Raw genomic sequence first — 21,046 nt, 5'->3', positions numbered from 1 at the left:
AGATGGGCAAAAATACACCAAAAAGTATCTATCTGAATAATTGCTCATCAAATGTATCTAAATAAAATAAAAAATACTGGCGTTGATGAATTTAGTTTAGTTAGTACATCCCACATTGTCCTCTGCCAGAGATGTGAGGATTAATGACCGAACGACAGAACAGACAGGACATCAAACTTCATAAACAAGTGCAAATCAAAAGAAAAAGAAATAAATTTGACATCAAAACTGTCACAGTTAGAGTCTCTGTTAAAGTGAGGTTCAAAAACACACCTGTAATTATCACTTATTGCCACAGATGCTGCCAAAGAAGACAAAACTGATCTTTGAGATTGTGTAACAGTCACTGAGAGGCTGTGCTTTGTGTTTGCTGCCACTGAAGAGACATTAGATAAAATAAAATAACCTAAAACCAGAGGTCTCCCATATGGCTCAGAGCCACAGATCTGGAATGGGCCTCTTTCACAGCACACATTTGAACTTGTCCCAGTAGGAAAAGCACAGGTGTTGTTAATAGCATTAGTGGTGGCTCTGTCCCAGTAAGCTGTGACAGTGAGCCAGCCTGCACAAGGCCAACGACCTGAAACTAAAGCAGCCAAATGGAATTCAGCCGTCATTCATTTGATTATCTTCACCTGTGCTTTTCCTACTGTGACGAAGCAAAATGTCCTCTGTCCATCGTGCTTTGCAGGCTGAGTAACAACTTGCATGTATTGGATCAGATGGCTGAGTGCAGAACATTTTCTTAGCGTTAAATGATTTGGCATGACGTTAGCAGTTGTGTGAGGGTTGTGTGAAGTAGTTTCAGCAACCTGCCTGTGGCAGCTGACTTTATTTATTGTATTCACCAACATAGATTTTTACTTCTGTGCATGGCTACTAAATCATCATTACTAGCTATAGAAGATAACTGTAACTGAATGTGGTGCACAGGCCTAACGAGCCCTCAACACTTCAATGTCGACTTGTCATCAATGTAGTTGGCTGTGTGTGGTCGTGGTGTGAGCACAGCATAAGGCAGAGAGAGCAGAGCAGTTTGATGCGTGGGTGTCAGACGCTCAAACACAATGCATCCTGGTACATGTAGGCACTGCTTGCACAACTGTGCGAGCAGGAAAACTCTACTTAGTCAATATAGCACACACTAAGGTTTAATACATTTACCATCAACATTGATTGAACATCCACATAAACAGTGGCGACATTTGCCTTCAACTGGGTGGAGACAGGGCTGACCTTTGTCCTGAAGAGTGATTGTTTAACTGTGTGTGTGTGTGTGTGTGTGTGTTTCCACACACCGTAGCTGTGGTGCCCATTGAAAACAACAGGATTACAGGCTGGTGTTTGATTAGATGTTTGTTTGTCTATGTGTGTTTCATTGTAATGAGTATAGCCGAGGCCACAGCGACATGGATGAGTGTGTGTGTGTTTCATTGTAATGAATATGGCTGAGGGCATGGCTTTATCCCTTTTAATCAAGGAAGTAGAAGGATGAAATGAAACACTGATGAGGGGAATGATGTCAACCCAGAAAAGGATACTCATTGTACTGCTGGAGTCTCATGTCTGCGTGTATGTGTGTTTTATGTGTGTCACTGTGTGTGAGTGTGTGTGAAAAATAACTGATAGAAAAAATCTAAACAGAACCACAGTAAACTGGGGCTCTTCTAAATGGGATCGGGTTATCACATACAAATGTGTCAAATTTGACTTGAGGGATGTTTTGGGAGCAACTGCACAAAAATTCTGATTTATTAATGTAACATAAATGATAATAATAATAGTGTCATTGCAAGCTACAGCACAATGTAACATCAGCAGGAGGTCCACGCTGCACCATGAGGAGTTTTACCAGCACAAACAGGGGGTCTACTGCCATCTAGTGATACTAATGGAGTCAGTGTTGGATCAGCACTCGCATGAGTTTGGTTCACAGTATGAAGGCTGCAGAAGACACACTGAGTATGAAACAATTATTTATTAACCTAGGATTATAGGCCATGTTATGACCTACAATCAAAAAGGCACCTAAAGGCAATAATGTGCTTCATTTCTTCATGTTTTAGTGATCTGGGAGCATTTCTCCCAAATTTCAAAATATTCAAGACTCAAATAATGGTGCTATCAGAATATTTAAATAATCCCCTTGTCACACAAACCAGGAGATATTTTGAGGTTCTGTGCTAATTTTGCTTTTAACTATTGCATTGAAATCTGGCTCATTTGAATTTCAGTCTGAAATCATCTTACAGATTTATGTGTTCCAGTTCCACTTTGAATTTACTGCGCTTTGTATGAGAACTTGTTTTGTATGTCAGACATGGGTCCAAAGATGATCAATCACTGCCACTCTTGCCTAAACAAACAGTTTTCCAAGATAAAGGAACAGTGGTATACGGCTTCTCTCTGTAACTGTAAATATCCTAATGTTATCGTAATAGGAAATTATTTGTATTATTATTGGATACAACAGATACAAATAAAAGTGTGTATCACACAGAGACGCTGCAGTGTGTGTAACATCCATTTATTACCACCTTATATGACAAATCTGGAAATTACAAACATTGTTTAATTGAAACATTATCATCAACATTTCAAAAAAAAAAAAAAAAGAAAAAAGAAAATCAAATTGAGCAAAAAAAAAAAAATTAAGTTAAAAGGGTGACAAGTCAACCTGAGAAATGGTACACAGACGATCAACTGATCTGGAGAAAGAAAACCGAAGCAAAGGGGGGACGTATACAGAAAACATGACCAGTATCATTTGTCATGTAACACTGATTTACAATACAGTTTCACATTTTAAATCAGTTTTTAAAAAATCATTTTCACACTTTGAGAGCTTTTGGTTTTGGAGAGCATTACAAACCTAGAGGAACCTTCGTTATAAAAAGGTCCGTTACTTAAAAAAAAAAGAGCCACGGCTAAAAAAGTACCTCTGACAACCATACGTGAGCTCTCAAGCTTTGGCTTTAAATAATTAGATGAAACCAATTTGAACACCACAAAAACAGCTGAGGTTCAACTCTTCTGTGAGTTATGAAAAGAGTGTCTACAAGAGGATCAAACTTTGGTGCCAAAATGAGTCAGTAGCTTCACATTTCAGTACAAAAAAATCTGTTCAGATTCTCTGAAGGTATTTTAGTCTGATTCATCCCCCCATCTCCATGTCATTCACAAATAGTATGAAGTGAAAAAAAAAAATCCTGTGCGCGAGACTTACTTGGAAGGAAAAAAAAACAAAAACACATGACGTATGACAGCAATGATCAATGTGGTAATTATAAATCAACTTCTCCAAAGATGCTGATGGATTGTATACAATTTGCTGTGGTGATCAGAGCTGACACTCTCGCAGACACACACAGGGACAGAAGGTCCATCCGCGGCTGTCCTGAGAGGGGACCAACACTGTCGGCTCTGCACGAGCCGGAGCGAGGCTGGCCGTGGATGGAATCCAGGAGGAGAGGAACGGGTGAGTTCTTCTAGCACCCTGCTGCAGAAAAGAGACAAGAGTCCCCCAGCAGACAAACACCCATCCTCTCCTCCTGTCTGTCCCTCCCATGTTTGCACTGTTCTAGTCCATGTTTTCCTTTACCTTATTCTATCCACCGATCATCTACCACAGAGTCAGATTACAAACGGTGCAAACTACTGAGACGTGTGCTTGAGGAGATCTCATCACCAAAGAGTCGGTACATGCACAAAAAGAGAGTACCCTAGAAGTCTGCTGCCGAGAGCACTAAGAAAAACACGACTATACACTTTATTCATAATATAATCAGTTTTCCTCTACACACTACTAACACAGGGGAGCAGGGGAAGGAAAGGGGGAGGGACTGAGGGACGGAGAGACAGCCTGGTGAGGGAAGGGCAGGGGGAGGTGAAAAGGAGAGAGACCAAGAGGAGAGAGTGTTTAAGCGCGTTCCCCGCGGATACGACGTGCCAGCTGGATGTCTTTGGGCATGATGGTGACACGCTTGGCGTGGATGGCGCACAGGTTGGTGTCCTCGAACAGGCCCACCAGGTAGGCCTCGCTGGCCTCCTGCAGAGACCAGACATTGGTTTTAGATGGGATGATGAGACATGGTATTAGTTTGATCATTTTGTAGGGTGAGTGCAGCACAGACCTGCAGGGCTCCGATGGCTGCACTCTGGAAACGCAGGTCGGTCTTGAAGTCCTGGGCGATCTCTCTCACCAGGCGCTGGAAGGGCAGCTTGCGGATCAGCAGCTCGGTGGACTTCTGATAACGACGGATCTCACGCAGAGCCACAGTGCCAGGCCTGGAGAGGAGAGGAGAGGAAAAACTTAACATAGGCAACATTTGAGCTTGTTCTTTTTTGGAACACATCACTCTTCATCATGTGCAACTGTTGTCATCTTCATCTTACACCTCTGCACACTGTTGGGATGGAGCCTGCTCTGTTTTGTTAAAATATCATTAATAAGAGAACGTGCTGTTTCTTGATGACTGGAGGAACAATGCTAAATCCATCTGTCGGTCAGTTGAGTTTTAATTTATTTCACGTGTTGAGGGAATTAAACTGCAGCGTCTCTTGTGCTGTTCATCTTTCCAACTGCACAGAGGAACCTGGGGGGCTCTCACCTGTAGCGATGGGGCTTCTTGACACCACCGGTGGAGGGGGCACTCTTGCGAGCAGCCTTTGTGGCCAGCTGCTTACGCGGGGCTTTGCCTCCAGTGGACTTACGGGCAGTCTGCTTGGTACGGGCCATAGCTACTACAGATCACTGAGGAAGAAGGATAAAAAGTATTGATAAATAGTTCAGCAGCTTTGCTTTAGTGTGTTCAACATTTCTCATGGTCAAGAGCTCTCATTAAAAGTGTTCTTGTGATTTCTTTTACTGTCTTTATGCCGTTTACTCCTACAGACAATGCTTTATTAGTAAATAAACATGGCAACGTGTTTTGTAAGTTTCTACACTTAAGGTGTCTCCACTGTAGTGAAGGACACTTCCTAAACAGTGAGTAATTTCCCTCTCAAAAACATTTATGTGCAAGCATATTGTATTAATCTGTTTTTTAAAATTGGAAACTTTGGGTAACTTAACTTTTTGGGTAAGTAGTAAACATACAAGACAATCCCTATCACCATCAGCCCGACAAACGTCAATCAAAGGCTATCGACGATACAATTGGCTGGTGGGCCAAAACGTAGCTGAAAATATAACGTTCGAGCCAATCAGCAAGCAGGGTCTTCAGAGTAGGCGGGCTCTACGGCTGCCGTCCCCTGTTGCTAGGTCCGCCTCCGCCGCTCTGATGATGGCGGCGGTTTGATGCGCAAACGGGATAAAGACCCAGGGCAGAAGAGCACAGGAGCAGCACATAAACAACTTCCATTTCACAGACAACCTTGGTGTCCTGGGGTCAGTGAGCGAGAGAACTAAACAGAGGACATTTCAAGGAACTCATAGATAGGCGTAGGAAAGCTGAACGGTCCCTAACGGCTGCGTAGGACCGAGCTGAACCGGCGCATAATTTGAAACCGAATTTCCGCTCATCTGAACGGCTGCAGCAAAGACTGCTTTTCACCCAGCCGTGTTTGTTATTTTACCACTCGACAAAATGAGAGCGATTTCACTGTTAAATGGCCCCGCGTGTTCATAAATGACACAACTTAAAAATACAAAGTTGATTCACAGACACGGTGACATGTTTGGAGAGGCTTACCTGCGGGAAAAGTGAGTAGAAGTCGTGAGAAATGTTTCGCTTGTGTCTATTTTCTTCTTCGTATCCACAATGGGAAGCAGCGTCCAGCGGGAAAATGGCCGCCGCCGCGTCAATCAGCGGCCCCACAATGCATCAGTGTTCACTACATTACTGTGACACATGTCGGTCAATCACACCGCCGATTAGTGCCGTTTATTAAAGTTTTAATCAATATCCACCTGTCCGCGCTTTACATTTAGATCAGTAGGCGAACACAGACAAGTGCTGTCGCTACGGAGAGTTAAACCGTCTGCCGCTTTCAGGATGAAAGAGCCCAAAGTGTGAAGCCCAAAGTTTGGCATGTGACACTGAGTAACTTAAAGCTATTTGGTTATTATTACAGGTAATAAGCATTTAACTGTGTGACCGGCGAAATAAGAAAACTGTACCGGAGAGACTTTTTAATAGTTCATGCATGTGTTTGAAATTAAAACATAAAAAAGACCTTAATTATTCTCAGTACAAAACGATGAAGTTGCTACAGATTTAATTAACACTTCAGTGTCAGACAAAGTATGCCCCTGAGTGTTGACTGCATTTTGAATATCATTTATGTAGTTGGTCAGTGGAGTGTGTATATATTTATATATTTACATCTCCTGGCAGAAGGAGCAGGGAGAGCTGATCTTGCTGCCGAAATGTAATTAGAGGATATAGATATGGGATATGCTGTCTATGGTGTATATCTAATTAGAGATTTTAATATACTGATGTTCATATTAAAGTATACAATACTGTGATTGTATTTTACTTTTTATTTATTTTTAAATGTACACACATGTGCATTAGACTGCATTAGTTTTATCTAGATGTACCTTATAAAGTGGCAAATGAGTGTATGTACCTGTTTTCCACATACATGTGTACATAATAAACCTGTCTATTTTTTTCTTACATGTTTATTTGTTGTTGTCCTTGTTCTTTGTTGACAATACAGCTGGTTGTGATAAATGCTTTGATTAAGCAAGTGTCATTTTTTTTTGGCAAATATACAGTATTTATGGGAAGGATGCACAAGAGTAATAATTCCCTAAATGTATGCATAAGAATGTGAATCACGACTGCAACTATTCTTATTATTGATAAGTCTGTCATTTAGCTTGGTGCTTTGTTGTTTGTCCCATAAAATCATCACTAACTTCATTAGCTCTTGTTTTGCACAACCAACAGCCAAAACTCAAAGAAATTCACTTCACAGTCACGCTGGACAAAGAAAAGCAGAAAATCCTCCCACAGTTATCGACTCGCACAGCTCACTTAACCACAAGAATCTGTTTATTATGTTTGTGTGTGAATTCCGGAGTACAAATATTTTGCTTTTAAAAATGACCGAAAACATAAATCATAAACACAGTAGAAAAAATTAGGTTATCATATCAACCTGAGAGAGGAACAAAAAGACAAAACAATACCTGGACAAAATGACTTGGCTGAAAATCAAAACATGATCAACAAAGGCCTGCTACATATATGCCGCTTGTAGTCTGCCAAAAATGCAGTGTCATCATGTCATCAATGACGTTTCTAATTGACAACCAGAATCAAACTATTGTACTTTAGATACATTTAACAGTGACAGTAGAAATACACCATTATTGTAAAAAAGAAAAAAAAAATCACTACTTCTACAACGAATTTCTATTAAAAAGAAAACAAACCAGAAGACCCATTATATCAATGTGTATGCCCGTCTGTAGATGTCTTAATGCTGCTGCCTATGCTCAGGTCAGATCACACGCTGTTCTTGGCCTGTGGGACCACTGTGTTCATAGAGAAAACAGGGTGCTCCTTTGAGCTAGCTAGGTAGGGGTGGGGACTCTAACTGTGATTCAAAGTGTCAAACATACATAAAGATATCTCTAAGGAAACTCAGCTACTAGTAGCACCAAAGAAGACATGATCACACGTTTTACGGTTTCACAATCATGATATATAGAGAACCTCAAACCAAACAACTAACTAAGTATAGCGTGAGGAGAGGGGTAGAAAGAGTGGTGAAGGGGCGAGAAGAAAGCATTGAACAAATGGAGAGAGTGTTTAAGCGCGTTCCCCGCGGATACGACGTGCCAGCTGGATGTCTTTGGGCATGATGGTGACACGCTTGGCGTGGATGGCGCACAGGTTGGTGTCCTCGAACAGGCCCACCAGGTAGGCCTCGCTGGCCTCCTGCAGAGACCAGACATTGGTTTTAGATGGGATGATGAGACATGGTATTAGTTTGATCATTTTGTAGGGTGAGTGCAGCACAGACCTGCAGGGCTCCGATGGCTGCACTCTGGAAACGCAGGTCGGTCTTGAAGTCCTGGGCGATCTCTCTCACCAGGCGCTGGAAGGGCAGCTTGCGGATCAGCAGCTCGGTGGACTTCTGATAACGACGGATCTCACGCAGAGCCACAGTGCCAGGCCTGGAGAGGAGAGGAAAAACTTAACATAGGCAACATTTGAGCTTGTTCTTTTTTGGAACACATCACTCTTCATCGTGTGCAACTGTTGTCATCTTCACCTTACACCTCTGCACACTGTTGGGATGGAGCCTGCTCTGTTTTGTTAAAATATCATTAATAAGAGAACGTGCTGTTTCTTGATGACTGGAGGAACAATGCTAAATCCATCTGTTGGTCAGTTGAGTTTTAATTTATTTCACATGTGTTGAGGGAATTAAACTGCAGCGTCTCTTGTGCTGTTCATCTTTCCAGCTGCACAGAGGAACCTGGGGGGCTCTCACCTGTAGCGATGGGGCTTCTTGACACCACCGGTGGAGGGGGCACTCTTGCGAGCAGCCTTTGTGGCCAGCTGCTTACGCGGGGCTTTGCCTCCAGTGGACTTACGGGCAGTCTGCTTGGTACGGGCCATAGCTACTACAGATCACTGAGGGCACATGACAAAGTTTGCTGAAGTAAAGAAACTACAAACAATTTTCAAGCACAAAACAAAAGATGTCAAGAGTAAATGAAGTGAAGGATAAAGATGTCATTTTTCAGTTATATTTTATTCAATGTAGAAAAATAAACAAACAGAGAAAAAGAAATTAAAAAATGATAACGACAGACAATTACGTCCAAGGCAGCTTATGTAATGACTACAGTAAGATGGACAGCGAAGGCATCCAATCATAGCAGAGCTCTTTATCGTGTAAACCAATCACATTCTGTATACGAGCCTACGGGGCGGGATGTTGTTAACCTTTCGACCAATCGCAGCCCAGAGGTTGCCCAAAAAGCACCGCCCCTTGCGCATTGACGGTGGGTTTGCTCGTTTCTTCACACTGTGCATCCCGGCCGCGCGCCAGCCTTGATTTTCTATTCAGAATGAGCTATTTTGAAGGAAACCGGGTGACCCCGCCCATGCCGGCTGCCCGGTGTGACAAAACGAGCGCAGCTAAAGATGATGGCTGGCTGCTGGCTGAAGAATGTAAACGGGAAGGAAAAATCGTTGTAGCAAACGACGAGGGTGATGATCAAAACGACGGAAGAACATAAAAACCGCGGCACGAAAGTGGAATATACTTTTTGAAGATGACAGTAGACATGTCAGGGGATCCACTGATGAACAATATTTTGTCAGATGACCCCTCACTTTAGGCGCATTTCCGAGTCAAACTCGACCAGATCACAAATGCCTCTCAGGTCCCCGACTCCCCGAGCAGGCAGCAGATAATAGCTCGACTGCTCTGCGTTTTCTTTTTCACCGAAAATAAACGGAAAAACACATCCATCCGACAACTAACATGCCACCAAATGATAGACTGGAGTTTTATTCAAATGGTGATACTTACCTCCGAAAACTTGGTGAAAGATTGCAGCCTAAAAAGGGAATTTATTCTTGCGTCTCTAAAGCGTTGTTCTCGCAATAAAACGAAGGCAGGAAAAAAAGGAAAAAGAACATAGAAAGCAACAGGAGACACGTTTCCCATGATGCACTGGGGACAAACATATTACATACATGCAGCGACGTGATAAACAACCACATGAGCAGTGCACAGGCACTCTGTGTCATGCAACAAGTTCAATAGTCCTGATTATTGACAGTTTTATTAGTTTAGATCATTATCAGCAGTTTTTTTTTTAGTTAAAGATGTTTAACATGCATAAAAAAGCAACTAAAGCACAATCAACATCCGAGAGAGAATGTAAGAGGAGTGACATTTAATAGTTACTGCTTTCAACACTGTAATCACAGTTTTCATTTTATTTATTATGTAATGAATATAAAAAAGCACATTTTAAAACCACCTTATTATTACTCTTGATTGTTACAGGTATTATAACTTGTAAATTACATAAGTTTACTCACTGTGCTGAAGATAAAATAATGATGAAAGCCTTTCAAAATACGACACAGTGAGAAAAAAGAAATAGTTTTATTACTTTTAATATAGAGACATTTCCAGTAGTGACACGGTCCGTCCTGCAGGTGGCGCCACCCACGGTGGCGTTACAGTTATTACGTCACTCCAGCACCACAGAAGAAGAAGCACAGCGTTTTTTTTCTTCCTCAGACCTCCAACATGGCGGCGGCCAGGAGGTTGAAACGCGTGGTGGCCTCTCAGCCTGGATTTCTACACATAAAGTCCACCTCAGATTCCGTGGACCTGGCCGGCGGTCGGAGAAAACGCGTGAACAAGAACAAGAAGAAGAACTGGAACAAACACAGCGACATAAACGATGTAGACGAGTTTTTAGAGGACGTCCGACACCAGGAGAGGACCACCGGGTGGGTTTAAAGTTAACGTCAACTATAATGTGGAAGGGAGGATGAACAGTGAGATAACTTTTGGCGGTGGTGGTGTTAAACCAGCCGTGTTACTAAATTGTCCTCCACGAGGTTCCCTGTGATACAGGACGGTCTGTGGGTGTTTTACCGTCTATGTCCCGGTATGTCCCACACACGGGCTCCTCCACCAGCAGCACTCACACGGTGTCTGTGTGTTTGTGTAACAGATGGTTTACCGTTAGTGAAATCCTCAATGATGTCCATTTAGAATACGTAAATAGTCCCGTGGACTCCTTAGATTAGGCTGGTATATGTTCCCCAAACTGTGTAATCCTTATATTTGTTATGTAGACATGTGCTAAAGTGTGAAACGTGGCCTGGTGTGATCTTTGTGTTTCAGGGGTCTGCTGTCTGAGAGACCAGATGACAGTTTGTTCTTCTTGGATGTTGGACACCCAAAGAAAGATGAACAGAAAGGTATCTATGCAGTTACAGGTTGATTTCCTCCTCAGGCCTTCAGTTGGTAGAAATGATTGATCAGTAAAACAAATGGAAAGTATTTCATTTCCCAGTGCTGCACAATTGTGAATTAAATATGCATGTTTTATAGTTTTCTGATGCTATCGTGTAAAAGTGTGCTTCATGCTGAGTAATATCACAAAATAATCCCAGGTGACATTGCAGAACCTTCGGAGGGGAAGAAGAGGAAAGGGAAGACACCACGTCCGTTGAGGATAGACCTGATCCTGCAGCACGACTCCCTCGTTCCACCACCCAAAGAGTCAGTATCCACCCAGAATCATCAGAAACATTTTCCTAAGAGTTGTTCTGAAGTAGTCTGTGTGAGTCAGGCAGCTCAGTAGTTCACTGTGTGGGAACCATAGACTGAATATAAAGACAGACAGTGCGTCTGCACAGACTCAACTGTGCTTCACCCAACCATGGGTTGGAGTTGGCTGTCAATCATAATGTTTTACCCCATTTTAAAGCATCAATTAATCTCCCTCTAACATAGAGGGTGACTTGTACTGCAGTCTGCCACCAGGGTGCGATCCAGATGTTTTAGCTTCACTGTTAGGGAGCCGTCAAATTTTCCATTTTTCTATACAGTTTATGGTGTGGAAATGGATGTATCATAAGACCTGGATACTGAACCACTGCCCAGCCCTGTCTCCAATTTTCCCTGTCGCCACTTGTGGTATTGCAATGGAAAATTTCTTCTACAGACCACCCCTGTAAAAGAGATGTCTGCACAACCGTCGATGGGATAAATGGGACCAAGGGAGTTTAATCTCTGTAAAGCTTTTGTACAGTTTTTTTCTGAATGACATTACCACTAGGGTACAAGCCAATCAGTGGCGCAGCTGGGCCAAAGGCATGATGGGGTGAACACAACTGTGCATATTGAGTGGGCCACATAACCACGGTGCCGTCTTGGCCTTTAGTATCCAGTTGATATGATACATCCATGAGAACCACAACCCTGCATTATGAGTAATAAGTTCTCTGTTTGATCAAAAGTCACATCTCAATAACATTTATAAGTGGATCTGTCAGTCATCTCTGTTCTGGATGTTTTGGAGTTACAGGGTGGTGAAAGTAGGTGACGTGTGTCTGCGGGCACGTCGACTGGCTTAGGCTTCCTGGGTCTGTTTGATAAGGATAGTGTTATTTTAGGAGCTTTGTATGTTCACCTGTTAAAGCAAATCATTCTTAAAGTGAGAATTAGTTTACAATATCTCCTCCAATAAAAACTGGAAGTAAAATAAAGGCCAGGACCTAATTAATTACCAGGGGTGTGGTTGCCACCAACAAGTAGAAACCGGTGCCAAATAAAAACTAGGGCAAAATATGATGGTGGATAAACTCCTGTTACCATCTCCATTGCTTTAGTAAATTAAACTATAGAATTAATGATATTTTCATCACCTGATTTACTCACCAAAACTGTGATTGTCTGATTTCAGTCAATGCAGGAGTCTCAATTAATATCCAACACTTTCTCATCCCACATAGTCAAATACCACCACTTTAGTTGCCTTATTAAGCATCTCATATTGACGCACAAAGAACCTGTAGTTCTGAAACAGTCAAAGTTTAGTAAGGCATCAAAACTATGTGGTTAGGTTTAGGAAACGCTGACAGTTTGGGTTAAAATAAGAATGTTAGTCGGGTAAGTAAAGCAGTAAAGGACACAATCACCAGTGTCCTGGGAGAAGATCTGCTGTTTGAGAAATAAATGCCTGTGCAGCAGAGAGAAGTAAAAGCCCCCGCAAATATTTGGGGGAAAACAGTATTTTATTGTTTGAGGACGTTGTGTGTGTCCGTCCAGTGATGATCTCATCCTTGCGCTCCCAGTATTTCCTTCATGGGAATGTGAAGACAATGCACAGGAGCTCAGGAGGCTGTTGTGTGAATAGTGTCCTGGGATCTGAGGATATGCAAACACACACCATGAAGTAGACCGTTTGACAGGCCTAAACACCTTCAGCTACAACTCCTCACCATCATCTCTCATGTTACCTGTTTCCTTTAACTCCTCCTGCCTCACATAATAAACTAATCATTCCCCCCCTCCCCCCTCTAGTGTGCTGGCCTACCAGCAACCGAATGCCAAGAAAATCCGTCGTATTGCCCAGAAGGCCGAGCAGCTGGCAGCCAAAGGCGTGGTTCCACGGAGGCAGAAGAAGCTGCTGAACAGACAGCCGGTCAACAGGACGGCCAAGAAGGCAGCAACAGAGGCCAACAACAACCCAGACAGGGAATATTATGACATATGGGGACAGGAGTGTAAGTGCTGTCTGTACTTCTGTGTGTGTGTGTGTGTGTGTGTCTGTCCAGTGATGATTCCATCCTTGCGCTCCCAGTATTTCCTTCATGGGAATGTGAAGATGACACACAGGAAATCAGGCGGCTGTTGAGTGAATAGTCGTTTGGGATCTGAGGATAGAAGTAAAATGTTATTTTTCACATTCAAATGACACATTGATAATTAACCTAAATGTGCCTCTCCTCCACTTAGAAGTTTAAGGCTACAGGCAAACGTCATCTGACACTTTTAAAGATGTCCTCAGATTAACTGAGTCTCTTGTGCCATGCTGATGGTGATCAGGGTTGTCCAAAGAGGAAGCCACCAGGGTCTAATGTTCTGAGCTGGTGCGTGCTGGCCTATTTGGACCGTCCACTGTGTTGATTTAGGTCACTGCAACTAAATGTTGAAGTTGACGAGAGAATGTCACACTCAGGTTGCACCCTGGTTTGCACACTACGTGACAGTGCTGGGACCTCACATTACAAGACTTTCTCACCAGGAGGAATCCCAGACGAGACTGTCTCCAAACTGAAAACACATGCGAGAAGTGATGCCATACCAGCAGATTTCTTTTTCCTCCAAGTTTTTGTGCGCTGATTTGCAGTCACTTCTCCTTAACTCCTCCTGTCCCTCAGCCCCTGTCTGCTCTCATTGGCTGTAGCTCACTGCATCCCTGACACAACTAGAGATGCTTAATATCATTCGGCCGAGGCAGCAAGGAGCTCTCTGATGATGTCTTTGAACATGTCACATGTGGCCATCGTGGCTCACACGAGCAAGCCCTTATTTGCCTGTGATCTGTTGGCGATATTTTAAAACTGTCGAAGGAGAATCAGTGTTTCGATCCTGCAGTGTGAACTTGACATGAAGCTTAACAGCTTGGTACATTACAGCAGACCTGATCATAGACCATTTTTTTTCTTTTTAATGCAGCCAAAGACACAGCTGACCCCTGGTACCTGCAACAGACACGCAAGAAACGTATCAAGGTGAGGACACTTATTTGTGACAGATCAAAAAGGCTGGTCAACGCGCTGCCAGTGGGGCATTTTCATTTCATCATCTGTGGTTGGTGGTTGGACTTTGACTCATGTGGCTGCATCACTGTTTTGTGTTCAGCGTCCAGAGAAGTTGAACGAGAAGCCGTCTGTGCTTCCTGCTGTGGAGGTGATCGCTCCCGGAGGATCTTACAACCCAGACTTCTTCTCCCATCAGGTGACTCTACGGCCCACAGACTAAGTAATGCTGCAGACAGCAGGGTTTAGCGTCAGCCATCATTCAAGACCGTTACTGGTTAACAAGTAACGTCAAAGCTTGCACAACTTCCGTATGGACAAAAGTAGCAGATTTATGTTGTGATAAAAAGTCACTTATGTTATTAGAATAAAGTGTGATTCATATGTGTATCATCTTGTAAAGACCTGCACTAACCATTGATCTCTCTCTCCAACTCCAGGCCTTGCTTCAGGAGGCCCACGAGGTGGAGGTCAAGAAACAAAAAGAGGAAGACAAAATCGAGAGACAGCTGGCTGTCAACAGAGAAGACACAGCAACAGAGGTACAGATGGTTATTCCAGTTCTTCCTTTGTCTTCAGGTTGGATTTTTGATGCTATCTAACGTGTGTTTGCATGTTCTGCAGGAGACGGTGTTTAGAGAGCAGGTGCAAGGCCTGGTAGAAGAGGAGGAGGAGGAAGAAGCAGCAGCAGCTCCTAATGTGGGAGAGGAGGAGGACATGGTGGTGGGAGCCATCGCACTGGCAGAGAAGAAGACTGAGAGACAGAGGAAGAAAGAGAGGGCAGACAAAATTAAGGTACACACATTTATATTTGACGTTTACTTCTAAATGGTTCATGGGTTTGGACTGTTTTAACCTCAAAGAGCAGTGGTGTAATAGCAGCTGGTGCAAACTGAGTTTGTATTCATAGAAATGGTTCCACTCTAGAAAAGCTTTGAGCATCAAGATGAAACGATACATTAAGAAAATAATCAGGACAGCAGTCCTACATTAAAGCATTTTCGGAGATATGTTTGGATGGTTCACAACCTCATAACTTGTAGGACAGAACAGGTGCTTTTCATTTTCAGATGAATTCAAAATGAAAGTGCTCTGCAGTAAGAGTGTCAGTTGTAATGGATTCCAAACAACAGCTATATTGTCATTGCTGTGTTCACCATCTAACAGTTGACCTCAGTGTTTGTCTTCCTCTTCCCACCACAGGAGCAGCGGCGGCTGGCCGGCCGACAGCTGATCAAGCAGCGGCAGCAGCTGTTCCAGCTCCGCTCCATCAAGGCCTTCATCAAACAGAGGGACCAGCAAACCAAGGCCAGACAGAAACAACGCAAGGCCAAGCAGGAGGCAGAGAAAGCACAGCCCAGACGCCTCGGCAAACTCAAGTACACACCCAGCACTCCCCTCCTACCTGCATCCACATGTTAAAGGGCCCTGCCCATTTAGTGTGGGGCAATTCAGAAGAGACAGATAGAAAATGATAATAGAGACTTTTCAGGAGTCAATCTGGAGGCTCTGAAGTTTAAACTTAAACCCTGTAGTTTAATTGGCTGCTGTGTCCTGTAGAAATCCCAAATGCCACTAGAGATCATTGTGTCTGAGGTTTAATGTTAACCTACATCAGACGTGGTTTAAGGGAGGAAGGTCTACGTCAGGCTGAGCTGCAGTGTGTCACAACATGGTGTTATAGAGCAGTAGAGTGTCAGTCTGCTATTGAGTAGTTTCGTCAATCCGTAGGCTAGAACTGTTAACATCAAACACTTTATTATGAAACTGGCTGGACGGGAACATTTAACAGCATTTGGTTGGCAGAAATTAGTACAAACTACAACTGAGCTGAATCAGGGAAGTAATGTGAAAAGCAAATTGTAACAAAAGACCAGACAGTTCCACAGACTGGGTCCACCTTAGTATGAGCTGTGTTTTTAAACAGCTGCAGGTTCTGGTTCTGTTGGACTCATTCTAGACCAAATGACAGAGCAACAGCTAAAGAAGTCCAAAGATGATGATGATGATCTGTTTGAGTTGTCTTCTTGTTGGTTCTGTGGTGCCATTTCAGCAGCACACAGTGTTTGGTGCTGATATGTGCAGTGTGTGGACGGAGCTGTCTGTGTTCACGGCATGTTTGTCCCTACCTGCAGGTTTCAGGCTCAGGACCTGGAGGTTCAGCTGAGCGACGAGCTGGCCGGCTCCCTGCGACAACTCAAGGTACCTCACTAACTGTTCCTTTGACCTCCGCCACTGAGGACACGTAGCCTTTATCTGTAATGAGTTCTGATTCTTTTACTGGGTGTATTGTCTTCAGTATTCTGTATTGTGTGAAGCTCGATCCTGTGATCCTGAGACGACCCACTTTCCACCGCAGGGATCAATAGTTTAATGTGATCTAATTGCTAATGGAAAATTCCAGCTCTTCTCTTTTATCTTCTGCCATTGTGTCTCAGACTAATGCTTAAGTCAGCCTTTGTGGTATGAATGGGGTTGTATAATTTATGGATTTGTCTGGGCTCTCCTCCCCCCTCTCCTCCTGTAATGCTGTGACTCTGCAGCCAGAGGGCAGCGTCCTCAAGGACCGCTTCAAGAGTCTGCAGAAGAGGAACCTGATCGAGCCGAGAGAACGAGCCAAGTAAGGACCTCCGCTTCACTGTTGCTTAACATCTCATCAGAGGCTCACAGTGACTGATAGATTCACAAGGTGTGTTTTGATGCAAATGTGTGTCATCACCCTCTCTTAGGTTCAAGAGGAGGCACAAGCTGAAGTATGTGGAGAAGAGGGCTTTCAGAGAGATCACTTAGCTCCGACCCACAGACCAGAGGAGCTGAACACATTACAATGGGACTGTGTGTGTAAATATATATATAGATAACATGTTTGACCCTTTCACACATTACACCTTGTTACAAATGAATGCCACATCAGTGATATAAACTGAACAAGGTTGGATGTCAGTGTTTTTATTCCCTCTGCATGTGTTTCTTATGTTTAATGTCACATTTCACACTCATTCAGATGATGATCCAGCATGTGTTGTGTTACATGGCCCTCGATCAGGAACAGGTTTTCTCAGGATTGCTGCAGCTTCAAACACAAGGGGAAAAGCATCATTCATCTAGTTTCTCCTCATACATGTGGTGTATGTGCCTTGGATGACACGGCACACAGATTAACACACAGGAACAAGTTTTGATTAAAAAGCTGAGGCAACAGAAAATGTGTGTACTTTTAAATCTCCCTAATTAGAGTACTTGATTAATTGGATTTTTAATTGAAGATCATAATGACTGTTTATCTGTTAAGTGAAAAAAACACACAGATGGGCTTTAGGAAGTTGGCCTGTGATAATTGATTTCAAACTGCTGGCTTAAAACCATAATTACCTTCAGTGTCCTGCTGGTGTGAACAAGGACACACACACACACACACACACACACACACACACACACACGCCCTCTGTCCCATGGTGCCTGGAGCTACCCCAAAGCTTCTTATCCAGTAATCAGTGTGAAAATGTAATCTTTTACCTTCAGAATCTGCAGAAACCCCCCACCAACCTAGCTGTCTAAATCAGTTGACCTCCACCTCCCATCCATTTCAGCGGCTAATCAACGTTTCCATGCCAACTACCTGCTGAAGAATTGACCTGCAGACCCACAAAGCCCCAGTTTGCCTCCAAGGGATCTCGTCCATTACTTTTGTGCTCACAGGATTTACTGTGAGGCTGTGAGCCACCACGCTCCTCCATATTAAATGTAGTCGTTATGTGAAACTGTCATGTTGATTCAAACTCACTTAGTCTCCCAACTATAGTCATGTAGTGTGACAGAACGCTTCGTTAGTGTTTGTTATACTGATGAAGCTGTACTGCACAGAGGACTATGTACAAAAATAAATAAGCCCAAAGATCTTGTAGTTATGACATGCAACTGAAAATCAATGAGAAGAGGAAGCTACAGCCACGCTAGCAGCTCTCTGAGGACGGACCTGCTAACATCAGATGTCTTAGACAACACAAACACGCTGATGTTTAGCAGGTGTAATGGCTGTGTTTCATTTAAAATTCCACTTCCCACCATTCATCCCCCCTCAACCCTTGGTATTACATAAGAGCATACACTGTACAGAGGCCACTTAGAGAGCGGAGGAGAAGGGGGCGGGGGAGTAGCAGGGGGGGATTTAAATGGAACACACCTGCCCCTGTACACGTATATCTTCAACTATCCAATAATGATGCACCAAATGTATTACTGCAATGCATTGTGGGTGGTGTTCACCTCTGCAGTGACCATTGGTGGCCACTTGCTCCAAGTTCACTTCAGTTTTCCAGAGAATTGTAACGGCACTTATGATGGTAGCAGGGATTTAAAGTTTGACGATGGCACCAAATGAAAAGTCTGCATCACAAAAGTTATTACACCCCCCCCCCTCCACTGAGGGAGGTGATTTGTGTTTGTTCCAAATTTCATGACAGTCTCTCAGATAGTAGCAAGGACAGTTTGCCCACAACCACAAATGTCAACGTCGTGGTGGTTCTAGAGGAAACAGCAACAGGCTTCATCCTCTGGGGAACATGAATGTTTACAGACTCTAATAGTAGAGATAGTTGACAGATTTCAGGTTGGACCTAGAGTCATGTCTGTAGTATGGCTAAAAATGGATGAATGACAATGAAAGACTGAGGAATGATACAGACTTTCTATGTGTACAGTATTCACTTTGAGGGTGCTCACGAAGGGGAGAAAATAGTGTCTGTAGCCAAATGATGGAGCTACAAGTGGCTGTTTAAGGACATTCAGAGGTCAGAGAAATATTTCCGTGTTTCCTTGGCAGACTGCAGCCAAGTTGGGTTTCTTTCCCCCCTTTTGCCTCACTCTCTTCACGTGTGAGACACGGTGCTGCCAGATTGTCTTGGCAAGGGGTGGGATGGATTATGTGTGTGTGTGTGTGCAGTCACTCATTACCTCCTTAAGAATAGATTACTCCTCCTCCTCCGGTCTGGGGAGAGACAGAGGAAGCCACTAAAAGACTCAGCAGCTCTGCACGGAGACGCTGCTGTCTGTGTGTAAACACTGAGTGAATATGGTCATGTGATCCTCGCCTGTCCCCTGCCTGTCTCACCTCTGCGCTGTGTCAGGCTCACAGATACTGTGGCTGGGCACAAGGAGAGGCACGTGGACACGCTGAGGTCATAAACATCCCAGCATGCTCCACCATTAACGTAAAATTCATACATGAAAATAGTGCATAGACAACCTACCTACTTTACCGCCTTATTGAAGCAGACTTGTTTGCCAACAGTTGCCTGTTTCCACGTCCAGCAGACACAGAGCAACATCAGATTTTTCGCTTAAACCATTATTACAACAAAATGTTCATGAGAGCTTCTGAATTTCCTTCGTACTCAGTTTTAGCTCTGACTATGAGAGCAGTTAGAGGAACTGCAGAGCTGGGGGATAATTCTTCATTTATAATCTTATTCATAATATTAAAAGGTTGATTATAGCTGCTTCAAGTCTGTTGAAACATGTAAGACATTTGGTGTTTGCAGTTCCTCAAATGTGAGTATTGACTTTCTGTTTTTAATGACTTTGTAAACTGGACACTGGGTTTTGACTGTTACCAACTGGTGGCTGTGGCAAAAAGCCTCAGGGTAGAGCAGGTTGTCTACCAATCAGAAGACCAGCAGTTCGGTCCCTGGCTCCAGCCCACATGTTGAGGTGTGGCCTGGAAGGGCCCAATGAACCCCAAATTACTCCCAATTGGAGGACTGGCAGTGATGAAGTGCTTTAGGTAGTCGAAAAGACTCAAAAGGTACTATACAAGCACAGTCCATTTACCATAACCGAGGACCCTGTTGTCAGTATTGTAGCCTGAAGTCTGTCCTTCCACAGTTGTCCAAAACTATTTGAAAGCTTGCCCACCATGTCAGGAAGATATAAATGTTCTATAAAGAACATGCTGTGTATACTTTGTTTTTAATCACAGATTGTAAACTCTGGTGAGGAGGTGACCTCTGCTGTGTGGGCAGCGTTTACAGGCTCCTTTGCTTTGAATGATATAAACCATCAAAAATGTATCAACAGATTCATCAATAATGAAAGTGATCTTGCCCTCAGTGATACCTTGTAATGGTTGGTCATCCTTTCATGATTAGTGTGTGTGTGTGTTCGAGAGAGAGAGAGAGAGAGAGAGAGAGAGAAAGAGAGCATCCTCCGAGTAAATAACTCTAAATCTTGATGACTGTCGCTAATTCCATTTCCATCTCACACACACACACACACTCATTCTGTGCACAGCCTCTGCATGGCACTGCCTCTCACATCTCCATCAGGATGTTGTATGTGTGCGTGCATGACTTTGTTCTCGCCGTGAGGACATTTCTGCCTTGTGCGGACAACTTGCCTGCTCCTCATTACTTCAAAGGTCTGTTTGAGGGTTAAGACTTGGTTTTAAGGTTTGGATGAGAATCAGGTAGAGGTTTAGGTTAGGGTTAGGGTAAGGGGCTAAGGAATCTATGTCCTCACAACTATAGAAATACAAGTGTGTGTGTGTGTGTGTGTGTGTCAGCAGCCCTGTAGAAGATAAAAACATAGATGGAAGACAAAATCATGAGCACTGTGCGCTGTGAGAGAGAGGAGTGGAAAATGGTTTGTGTGGTGAAGCAGTAGGAGATGAAGAGGAGGGGGGGGATAAACACAGTGATGGAGAGAGTGAGAGGGAGCGAGAGGGGGGAGGAGCAGAGAGATGATTCCTCTCTCTAATCCTCTAGACACACGCTCAC

General features: G+C 43.5%; 3 protein-coding genes across 5 annotated transcripts; 1 reads left to right on the top strand and 2 right to left on the bottom strand.

The window, feature by feature from the left end:
- Positions 1–2,814: 2,814 nt before the first annotated feature.
- On the bottom strand, positions 2,815–5,799 carry LOC139199992 (histone H3.3A). Its single transcript, XM_070829216.1, has 4 exons — positions 5,694–5,799; positions 4,611–4,753; positions 4,134–4,287; positions 2,815–4,048 (listed from the first exon to the last, which is right to left on the bottom strand). Exons 2-4 carry the CDS (start codon positions 4,736–4,738, stop codon positions 3,920–3,922), a joined length of 411 nt encoding a protein of 136 aa, XP_070685317.1. The 5' UTR covers positions 4,739–4,753; positions 5,694–5,799; the 3' UTR covers positions 2,815–3,919.
- Positions 5,800–6,989: 1,190 nt separating this feature from the next.
- LOC139200214 (histone H3.3A) lies at positions 6,990–9,610 on the bottom strand. Its single transcript, XM_070829459.1, has 4 exons — positions 9,508–9,610; positions 8,458–8,600; positions 7,984–8,137; positions 6,990–7,898 (listed from the first exon to the last, which is right to left on the bottom strand). Exons 2-4 carry the CDS (start codon positions 8,583–8,585, stop codon positions 7,770–7,772), a joined length of 411 nt encoding a protein of 136 aa, XP_070685560.1. The 5' UTR covers positions 8,586–8,600; positions 9,508–9,610; the 3' UTR covers positions 6,990–7,769.
- Positions 9,611–10,238: 628 nt separating this feature from the next.
- On the top strand, positions 10,239–17,211 carry nop53 (NOP53 ribosome biogenesis factor). 3 transcript variants are annotated; one of them, XM_070829109.1, is made up of 12 exons: positions 10,239–10,445; positions 10,846–10,922; positions 11,130–11,226; positions 13,033–13,235; positions 14,191–14,246; positions 14,377–14,472; positions 14,714–14,815; positions 14,898–15,068; positions 15,477–15,652; positions 16,409–16,475; positions 16,817–16,893; positions 17,003–17,211. In XM_070829109.1, the coding sequence occupies exons 1-12, from the start codon at positions 10,240–10,242 to the stop codon at positions 17,061–17,063; spliced, it is 1,389 nt and encodes a 462-aa protein (XP_070685210.1). In that variant the 5' UTR covers position 10,239; the 3' UTR covers positions 17,064–17,211. The 3 variants fall into 3 exon arrangements, with proteins under 3 accessions (XP_070685210.1, XP_070685209.1, XP_070685208.1); XM_070829108.1 differs by having other exon boundaries at positions 11,118–11,226; XM_070829107.1 differs by having other exon boundaries at positions 10,846–10,940.
- The last annotated feature ends 3,835 nt before the right edge of the window (positions 17,212–21,046 follow it).

Source organism: Pempheris klunzingeri, chromosome 4, assembly GCF_042242105.1.
Source record: "Pempheris klunzingeri isolate RE-2024b chromosome 4, fPemKlu1.hap1, whole genome shotgun sequence".
Classification (NCBI taxonomy): domain Eukaryota; kingdom Metazoa; phylum Chordata; class Actinopteri; order Acropomatiformes; family Pempheridae; genus Pempheris; species Pempheris klunzingeri.
Note: the sequence above shows the minus strand (reverse complement) of the source record. Positions and strands in the feature narration are given on the sequence as shown.